Source organism: Macaca mulatta, chromosome 1, assembly GCF_049350105.2.
Source record: "Macaca mulatta isolate MMU2019108-1 chromosome 1, T2T-MMU8v2.0, whole genome shotgun sequence".
NCBI lineage: Eukaryota > Metazoa > Chordata > Mammalia > Primates > Cercopithecidae > Macaca > Macaca mulatta.
Window position 1 is genome coordinate 85,920,001 of NC_133406.1, and position 10,137 is coordinate 85,930,137.

The following is a 10,137-nucleotide window of genomic DNA, read 5'->3' on the forward strand; positions in this document are numbered from 1 at the left end:
GAGATTCCGCTTGGGATAGACACCCAGGGGAAGCTCACCCAGGGCCCAGCACCCAGAGGAGGACTCGGCTCGACACCCAGGGATGGTTCAGCGACTCATGCAGGGGAGGCCTGGGTGCCCGCCTACCATGTCAGAGCAGAGGCATCTCTAGGTGGGCACCTCCCAAGTGGGCCACCTGGTGACCCTTCTCCCTCCGCAGGGACAAGGGGTTCAGGGCCCCCGCCTGGTGGCAGAGCTGTGTTTCTGAGTGACAGCTTGTGGTGACACTCGTGGGTTCTGTTTATCTTGTGTTTCTCTGTGTCCCCTCGCAGATCTCACCATTGCTGGTCACACTGGCATTTGGTTCTGTCATCTGTGCCGATATCACGACTGTCAGTGATGTTCATGCCGGGTCAGGGCCGTGACAGCTTACAGCCTGGGGTTTCCCTTGCCCAGCTTCTAGGGACCTGGATCCCTGAAACCTCCCCCGGGTGAAGTGGATCTGGCTCGCGGCCGCCTGCCTGCTGTCTCTCCTGTTCTTGTCCTCTTCAGCTTACTCCTGTGTTTTGGTTTCAGGGGATGGACACCTTTTTAATGACTTCCTGAGCTACGTGGGGTGAATTTTTGGACTCATTGTGTCTCTGCCAGTGGCTTTACCTGATATCCTGGCTGGGTGTGAAAATCTATCTTGGAAATTGTCACCGAGAATGTTCACATCACAACTTTGTTTTCTCGCTGCCAGCTTTTCTGAGAAGTCTAGTGCCGTTCTTATTTGTATGTGAACTGTGTTTTTCTCTGTAAGCTTTTCGAAACTTTTCTTTATCTTTGATGTCGTGAAATGTCTTGCTGATGTGTCTTAGTTTGGTCTTTTTCCATATCACATTGCTGGGCATTTAGTGCGCTCTTTAAATGTAGAACCGGAGTTGGTGAAATATGGCCCTTAGGTCAGACTCAGCCCATTACCTGTATTTATAATAAAACTCTCTGGGAACCCCGCCCATTGGATTCCATGTGGTCTGGGGCTGCTTTTTTTTTGAGACAGAGTTTTGCTTTTGTTGTCCAGGTGGAGTGCAATGGCACAATCTTGGCTCACTGCAACCTCTGCCTCCAGGGTTCAAGAGATTCTCCCGCCTCAGCCTCCTGAGTAACTGGGACTACAGGTGCCTGCCACCATGCCCGGCTAATTTTTGTGTTTTTAGTAGAGACAGAGTTTCACCATATTGGCCAGACTGTTTTCAAACTCCTGACCTCAGGTGATCCACTCGCCTCGGCCTCCCAAAGTGGTGGGATTACAGGCATGAGCCACTGCACCCGGCCTGGGGCTGCTTTTGCCTAGAGTGGCAGAGTTGTGGCATGAGTGTGGCCCTCAAGCCTAAGTTATTCACTGGCCCTTTACAGAAAAAGTGTGCCCACCCTAGCTCAATAGGCTTAAATCTTCATGTCCCAGTTCAGAGATGTAGTCATCATTGTTTGTCTTATGTATTCATTACATTTTGTCTAGCTACTTTAATTTCTTCATCTTAAGAACTATAGTCTTTGATTATTTTGAGCCTTCTATGTCAGTACTGTGCTGTTCACATGTTAGCCTTACAGTGATGTTGTTTTTGGTCTCCAAATTCCCTTCCATATTTCTATAGTCCTCTTTTATTCTTTTCCCTTTGAGTCCTAGTTCTATTGAATTCCTATTCTTAATAATTGTTCTGTGGTATAAAGTACAGCTGACTTTGCACTGCGTGGGTCACCTATATATGGATTTTCCTTCACCTCTGCCACCCTGAGACGGCAAGACCAACCTTTGCTCTCCTTCCTCCTTCTCAGCCTACTCAACATGGAGACCATGAGGATGAAGACATTTATGGTGATCCATTTCCATTCAGTGAAGAGGAACTGCATTTCCTCTTCCTTAGGATTTTCTTTCTGGGATTTGTAGCTTACTGTATTGTAATACAGTATATAATAGCATAAAACATAGAAAATATGTGCAACTTGACTGCGTATGTTATACATAAGGCTTCCAGTCAACAGGAATCTGTTAGTAGTTAAGCCTTTGGGGAGTCAAAGCTTAAAGGTGGGTTTTCAACTGTGTGGGGACCAGTGCCCCTAGCCCTTGCATAGTTCAAGGGTCAACTGTCTGTCCTTTCTGCGTCTCAGGGTTTTTTCCTATTCATCCTTTCTTGCCTAGTCTAGAGCTTGTCTGTAGATCTGTTGGGCCCCAGTTCCCCTTACCAAGCATATGCTTGGTGGCTTTTCTGTGGCTTTCTATTTGCTCTCATTGTAGTGGTCTCTGTCCTCGAGGTCTGCAGGAGGAGTTAATTTTCTTCGCTGTGCTGGGTGTCTGGTGTGTCCGCCACTGTTCTGAGTGCTGAGGGTACTGGAGGTGGCTCTGTTCTTCCCCAGCTCAGCACTGAAGGGTGATATCATCCACCTCTGGTCTCGCTTCTGAGATGTGACACAAAGTCACAGGCTAGGGAGCTCCACTCTGAGGGGTTGGGTGGGGCAGGACCATCCTCCATGGGATTCAGCATCCGTGTAATAATACTTGAAACCCTCTAGCTTCAGTTCTGTTGGAATTCATGGCCCTGTTTCTCCTCAGCCATCGGAAGAAGGATACGACAAGGTCACCTCCTCAATTGGCTCCCCAGGGGTGTTGGGCGACAGGTGTCCAGATGCCACCCCTCCCAACTCTGTGGCATGGGTGGGCTTAGGGCTGCGCTCATTGGGCACGTTTAGTTCAGTTCATGAGGTTACACTCTTTTCCTTGTCGGGCTGCTGTTGGCTGTTGACCTCTCTCTCTGTGGTTTGCCCTCTCTGGTCACTTCTCTGGGGAGAGGGCAGCCTACAGGTCAGGGGCCACCTCTCGCTGGAAGCCTCCGTGTGTTCCTGCTTCTCTGGTCATTCCCTGCCCATCATTCCTCTGTGGGTTTTTTCTGACTGTAAGATTTTTTATTTCAACTCTGATACTTGCTAATATATCATCCTGAGCCATTGCTTCCTTAAAGCCCCCTATTCTTGTTTCCTGGATGTAGTGCCTTCTTTCAGATGAAGCTATAGTTTTTTGGTTGTTGTCTTTTAATGGGAGTTGCTTTTTATAGCAGTTTTAGGTTCTCAACAAAACAGCAGAATGTGCAGAGATTTCCCATATTACCCCACAACTTCCCCTATCATCAACATCCCCCACCAAAGTGCTGTTTTCGCCACAATTGATGAACCTCTGTTGACGTACCATCATCACTTGGAGTGCATAGTTTTCATGAGGGTCACTCTTGGCTTGGTGCGTTCATAAGTTAGGCAAATGTATGATGACACATGTCTACCATTGTAGCATCACATACAGTAGTGTCACTGCCCTGAAATCCTCTGTGCCCTGCCCATCCATCCATCTCCCATAACTCCTGGCCACCACTGATGTTTTTAGTGTCTCCATAGTTTCACGCTTTCCAGAATGTCCTGTAGTTGGACTCATGCATCTGTAGCCTCTTCACATTGGCGTCCTTCACTTAGTGATAATGCGTTTAGATTCCTCCATGTTTTTTCATAGCTTGACAGCTAATTTTTTTTTGTTTTGTTTTTTTAAGATGGACTCTCGCTCTGTCGCCCAGGCTGGAGTGCAGTGGCCGGATCTCAGCTCACTGCAAGCTCCGCTTCCTAGGTTTACACCATTCTCCTGCCTCAGCCTCTCGAGTGGCTGGGACTACAGGTGCCCACCACCACGCCCAGCTAGTTTTTTGTATTTTTTTTATTAGAAACGGGGTTTCACTGTGTTAGCCAGGATGGTCTCAATCTCCTGACCTTGTGATCTGCCTGTCTCGGCCTCCCAAAGTGTTGGGATTACAGGCTTGAGCCACCGCGCCAGCATTTTTTTTAGATGGAGCCTTGCTTTGTCGCCCAGGCTGGAGTGCAGTGGTACAATTGTAGCTCACTGTACCTTCAAACTTCTGGGCTGAAGTGATCCTCCCACCTCAGCCTCCCAAGTAGCCAGGACTACAGGTAGTTGAGATCTCACTATGTTGCTCGGGCTGGTCTTGAACTCCTGGGTTCAGGCGAGTCTTCTGCCTCAGCTTTGCAAAGTATTGGGATTGCAGGCGTGAGCCACCATGCCTGGCCTCCTTGGGGTCCTTTTCTGTCAGTTGGTTTTGATCTCTCTTCATGTAGGCGACAGAGAGAGGCTGTAGGGTCACGTCGCAGGTAGGATTGTGGTCCAGTGGCCGTGCTGTGATCTGGCCGGGGCAAGGATGTGGACTCAGTGCAGGGCTCAGCAGGCCCAAGAGTGTCAGGGCTGTGGCCTTGTGTCTGTCCAGCACTGAGGGGCAGGAGAGACTTGTCAGGCCTCTGGTGGCCTGGGAAGGAGGAAGGAGAGAGAAGGGAAGGAGTCAGGCCGGGCCCCAGGGCAGTGTTTTCCTGAACATGACCGGAAACCCTTGGGTCTGATGGCTAGGGGACCCTTTCTCTCAGTTGGCTGGGCCAGAGCCACCGCTGACCTCCCTCCACTTCCTGCACCCTTACTCCCACTGGGGCTTCTGGGCTCAGCGAACAAAAGCACAGGACACCCAGGTCCATCTCAGACGAGCAACGGATGATTTGTACGTACATCTTGTGCGGTATTTGGGGTACACTAAAAAAGTCATTGGTCGTTGATGTGAAATTCTGATTTAACCAGGTGCCCTGTATTTTCTCTGGCAACCCTGTCGCCTGCGCCCCTCGGCGGTATCTGGAAATATTTTTGGTTGTCATGATGGGATGTGGTACAGGCAAGGGGTGCTGCTCAGCATCTGGACAGCCCCCACCATGGATAACGATGAGGCTGAGAAAGCTCCCCAGGCCAGGGCTCTCCTTTGCAGCTAGTCTCCTGGCAGTCTTCAGGTGTGGCAGGGGTTGGGGTGGGCCTGGGGGTCATGTCCCAGCTCAGTTGGTCCTGAGAAGCTGCTTGGTAGACAGTCACCGGCACAGAGGGCTGGAAAGTGCCCTTGACCCCAGAACCTGGGTCCTGTGAGGACATCCACCCTGTGGGAGGCCAGGGAGTGCTCAGCAGATGGGGGCAGCAGGGGATTTCAGCATGGGTGGGGGTTCCAGCCAAGGCAGGCAACTGAGCCAGCCCCACCTCAGAGTGCAGGGGCCCTCAGCTTAATCTTCTCTGGGCTCCACTGTCGACTGATGGACCCATGGGGCACCCTGGCCCCACCCTGCCTGTCCTGCCCCAGCTCCTGCCCTTGCCCTGTAGGACTCTGCGGCCTCCCCTGTGCCTGTGTGCCCAGCTTACTAGACCCTGGACCTGCGATCCCTCAGCTCCACTCTAGTCCCCTTACTTTGTCCCTCTACTCTGCCTGGCGCTGCTCAGCTCCTCCCTGCCTGTCCAGTGCCCAGCACCCTGTGCCCATGACCTCACATCTGTCCCTCCGCCCGGGTCCCCTGCTCACCTGTGTTTTAGTCTATCTTTGTCTGCTGACCCTAATGTAGACTTTAAAAATACAAATACGCATGCATGTGGTTAAAAACTTGCTGATGTCAGATGGCTGGGATGAAAGGACTGCCTGCTGCCTTCCCTCTTGTAGTGCTCGGACACCTCTGCAGGGGAAGTTCCTTGTTTTTTTTTTTTTTTTTTTTTTTTCCCACTTCTTATTTTGAAATAATTATAGATTTGCAGGAAGTTGCAAAAAAAAAAAAAACCTGTGGGAGGAGATCGCATAGACCCCTCCCCAGTTCCCCTGATTGCACACACAGGGCACATCTGGGGTCTCTGGATTTGCGTGTCTTACTTTGTGCGTGTGTGCATGCATGTGTATAACTGCGATTTTCTAACGTGCGAATACCTGTGGCCATGATCAGGCCCATGCGGCTTCCTACTCCTGCCCCTGAATGGGCACCCCCAACACCCCGAAACCTGTTCTCCAGCTGTAAAATTGTGTCATTTCAGGAGTGTCATAGATGGATGCACCGGCCTGTTATTTTTTGGCCTTACCCTTTTCCCTCACCATAGTGCCCTCAGATCCACCCACTTCTGTCCATCTCCGGCTCCCTGTACTTGCTGAGAAGTCCCCTGTCGTGTGGTGGCACCTTGATTCTCCCCTTTTGGCCATTACTAGTAGAGCTGGCTGCTGTGAGCTTTCGCTTTAGCAGGTTTTGTGTGAACTGCAGTGTTCATTTCTCAGTGATCCATGCCCGGAAGTGAGAGAGCCAGGTCACGGGGTAGTTGCTTGTTTGATATTGTGAGGACTTGCACCCTGTCTTCCAGAGGGACGCCCGTTTTGCCTCCACACCAGCAGCATGCCAGTGACCTGGTTTCTCCTCGTGCTGGCCAGCGTTTGGGTTTGCCACTGCGTCTGTCTGGGACACATTGCCTGTGTTTCCCTGGTGGCGTGGTGACCTTTTTGCACCACACCTGCGGCTGCCCCTCTGTGCTGTCCTTGCTGTTCCTCCCATCATCTTAGCCCCACATGTGTAAATGACGTATGTTCCCCTCCCTTGCCAGTGTTGTTTTTGATGTCCTGTGACCACTGTCTTGGAGGGCGGGCCAGCTCCACTGGCTGTCACAGCTGGCTATGCCCACCCTCCCTGCATCAGGGTCCTCAGTGAGACCTGTGCCCACTGGTTCTGGGTGATGAGTGTGAACATTCTCTGTGGCTGCTGGCATGTGGGCATGATCACAGGGTAGAGTGAGACTGCAGAGATGAGGGCAGCAGGCCCCCACTTGGCACCTGAAGCTCTGGGCGGCTGGCAAGGACTGAGCCCTCTTCTGGCTGGAAGGGGCTGGGCCACCAGCTTGTGGGCTCCTCTCTGGCAGGCGCTCTGGGGGTCTTATTACCTCCCTGTCTCAGCTCTCACCGGTCTGTGAAGCCTTGTGCAGTCCACACCTGCAATCAACCCTAGCCATGGAGGTGGCTGCACCCGAGGTATCTCCACTTAGTGCCCCCCACCTGACATGCCCCACACTGCCCGGGCCTCTCCTCTCCCCACCATCCATCTGGTCAGGGGTCATTCGTGTGGTGCCTGCCCAAATCCTCTGAGGAGGGCTGCCTGGAGTGCAGGTCAGAATGGCTCTGGGGTTGGGTTCTGAGACTTGACTTGGGGAGGCAGGTGGTGGACATAGGTAGAGTGGTCCTCAGGCATATTGTACCTCCCTGACCTCCTCCTGGGCTCCTTGCTCCTCCCTCCTGCCCACCTTAGGACCCTCGGGCTCCTCGATGGCTTCCCTGGGCTGGAACAGGCAGGTCTGGTTCTCAGTGGCTGTGCATACCGTTCCTCTGTGGGGCCCTGCCCGTCCCTGCTCCTGCATCCAGTGGACTGTTGTCATTTCTTCCCTAGGCTTTGGGACTACTCCAGACGATGCCCTTGGGCAGGCTATTGTAGTTCTGCCAGTCCCTGGGCAAACAGGGTCTGTCTGCGCTAGCCCCTGTGAGCTTGTCTCTGCCTGCTTAGAGGAGAGCTCTGGAGGCGCAGCTCCGCGTGGCTGTGGGCAGGGCTCTCCATGCGCTGGTCCAGGTGTGCCCTGCCTGGCCTGATGTGCGTTGTCTGCACGTATCCTGGCATTGCTGTGGGCATGGCACTCTGCGCTGTTCTCCATGGTGCTCACATCTAGCTGTGGCTATGGCTATGGGCGTGGCTCGCTGTGGCGTGGCTCCCTGCTTGTGGTGACCCAGGCGCTTGCCTTGAAGGTGCAGTCCCTTGTGGCTGAGGGCAGGGCTCCTTACGTTGGTCCACGGTGTACTCCTCTGCCTGGGTAAGGCTAGCTCCGTCATGCAGCCCTTTCTGGCCCACGCACTTGGTGAGCTGGCATGCACCCCTGCCTCTCTCCCTGCAGGCTCCAGGAACACTCGGAGGAGGTGTCTGGCTTTCTCCTGGAGTGTGACAGCTCCGTGCAGGGCGCACTGCAGAAGCACCTCGCGCTATACAGGATCCGGCGGAAGGTCACGGTGGAGCCGCACCCGGAGCTGCGAGTGTGGGCAGTGTTGCCCAGTTCCCCTGAGGCCTACGGGAATGCACCGTTGCAGGAGAGTGCAGGGGCTGCTGCCATCCTCATCCGCGACCCGCGAACAGCACGCATGGGGTGGCGGCTCCTCACCCAGGACGAAGGCCCAGCCCTGGTGTCGGGGGGCCGGCTCGGGGACCTGTGGGATTATCACCAGCACCGATACCTGCAAGGTACGGGCAGGGTGGGCGCGCAGGACTGGATTGCATGGGTAGGGCTAGACGATGTTCAGTTCTTGCTGGTTTCCCTCCTCCGATCCCTGCAGGCGTTCCTGAGGGGGTCAGAGACTTGCCTCCTGGGGTGGCCTTGCCGCTGGAGTCCAACCTGGCCTTCATGAACGGCGTGAGCTTCACCAAAGGCTGCTACATCGGCCAGGAGCTGACAGCCCGCACCCACCACATGGGCGTCATCCGCAAGCGCCTCTTCCCTGTCAGGTTCTTGGACCCCCTTCCTGCCAGTGGCATCACCCCCGGTGCCACAGTGCTGACTGCGTCAGGACAGACTGTGGGCAAGTTCAGGGCCGGCCAGGGCAACGTGGGGCTGGCCCTGCTGTGGTCAGAGAAGATCAAGGGTCCTCTGCACATCAGAGCCTCTGAGGGTGCTCAGGTGGCCTTAGCCGCATCTGTGCCAGACTGGTGGCCTACAGTTTCCAAGTAGCCCGAAGCCTTGGCTGGTGCAGGCTGATGGGGAGGCTGGGGCCTGGGGCCTCTGTCCTCTGTCGGGGGTCTTCCCATTCCATCTGTCTGCTGTGCCTACTGGGTGGGAGCCCTGGTTCCCATCTGGGAAAGTCCTCCTTGTAGGTGCCCTGCCTGGCCCCGCCCATGCTCAAGGGCCCCAGGCACGTGGGTTGTTTTCTCACTGGGCTTCCTGTGGCCCCAGAGGAGCCCACTGTGTGAGTGCTGAGCTCCAGGTGGCGCCGGGCCCCAATTGTGGCTCCACACAGGGTTGTCTGGGAGGATGGGACAGTGTCTCTGGCCAGCACTGGCAGCTTCTGTGCCTTGCACCCCACTCTGCCCAGCATGAGCCTCATGGGGGGTTGGTCCCTGTGCCTGGAAGCTGGGCGGTGTCCAGGGTCTGCAGGCTGGGGCTCCGGCTTTGGGAGTTGTTTCACTGTGCTTGTTTCCAGCATGTCTCAGGGTGGGGTTGTGCGTGGTTTAGAGGGGTCTGGGACATTGGATCAGGTGGCATGTGGGTTTCTGTGCATGGAGGAGCACACAGGGCTGAGCCACCAGGTATCCCATGCTGGAGGCTTGTGGAAGGCTGTGCCCATTGTCCATGTTTCCCCACCTCTGTTCCTCCTCAGAGCCCTCCAGGAGCATGGGGTAGGGCCAGCTCAGGGCTCAAGAGCCAGCAGGGCAGAGTTCTGCATGTGTGTGCTGGGTTTCGGCACTGCCTGTGTTTGCAGTGAGAGTGACTTGCTGTCAGTCGTGGGGTGCAGCCTCCTGTTCACCCACTGGCTTCCCCCTTCCCACTGAAGTGTGAGCTCCATGTTTCAGGGCATTTATTAAAGAGTGAGCCACAAGCAGCCCCTTGGGAGCTCTGGTTTCATTTGGGGGAGAGGGAGGCGGGGGCTTAGTTTCTGGGATCTGGCTGACGACCCTGGCAACAGCTGTCCCTTGAGAATGCCTAGACCTACCAGATGAAGCACTTGGCATGGCTGCAGGCCAGCAGGGGAGGCCTCAGAGGCCCAGGCTGGGCATGTGGGTGCCGAGTCTGCAAAGGACAGCCCCATGGCTGTGAGCTGTTGGCTGCAGGGCACAGGGCCTGGGGGGCAGGCATTTGGGCCACCAAGCTGGACCTTAGGGTGGTCACGGAGGGCCAAGCAGGCAAGGAGCCTGTGCAGCCATCCTGGGGGGCCACAGGTGCTCTCTAGAAACCTTCAGCCATGGCAGTTTCAGGGCCAGGGGTCTAAAGGCAGCTCTGAGCTGCTGTGTAGTTTGCTATCACCACGGAGAAGGGTGTAGAGTGGATGCACGGGAGGAAGTGGCTGCAGCTGGAGGGAAGAGGAGGGCTGTCCAGTCCCACCTGCTGCGGTAAGCTCTCCTGTGGGCAAGGAAACAACTAGGTGGCCCTGACCCCTGGGGTCCTGAGAGCCGGTGGCCTTCAGCCCCTCTTGGACAGGTCATGCTCTGGAAGTCCCCAGTGCAGGATGGATTCCAGACCAGCATCCCTGCAACCTTTCCAGCCCCACCAGC

The 10,137-nt window shown here is 55.0% G+C and overlaps 1 protein-coding gene across 3 annotated transcripts in view; it reads left to right on the forward strand.

Annotated features, from left to right (window-relative positions):
- IBA57 (iron-sulfur cluster assembly factor IBA57) overlaps nt 1-9,467 on the forward strand; it is a 10,013-nt gene extending 546 nt beyond the window's left edge. For 2 of the 3 annotated variants that reach the window (XM_001083460.5, XM_015114634.3), the window contains exons 2-3: nt 7,775-8,115; nt 8,208-9,467. In XM_001083460.5, coding sequence (XP_001083460.1) covers nt 7,775-8,115; nt 8,208-8,599 — 733 coding nt within the window. In that variant the 3' untranslated portion in view covers nt 8,600-9,467. Of the gene's footprint in view, nt 1-554; nt 4,560-7,774; nt 8,116-8,207 lie in introns of those variants that run through there. The other variant, XM_015114645.3, reaches the window with a different exon arrangement.
- Nucleotides 9,468-10,137: the final 670 nt, after the last annotated feature.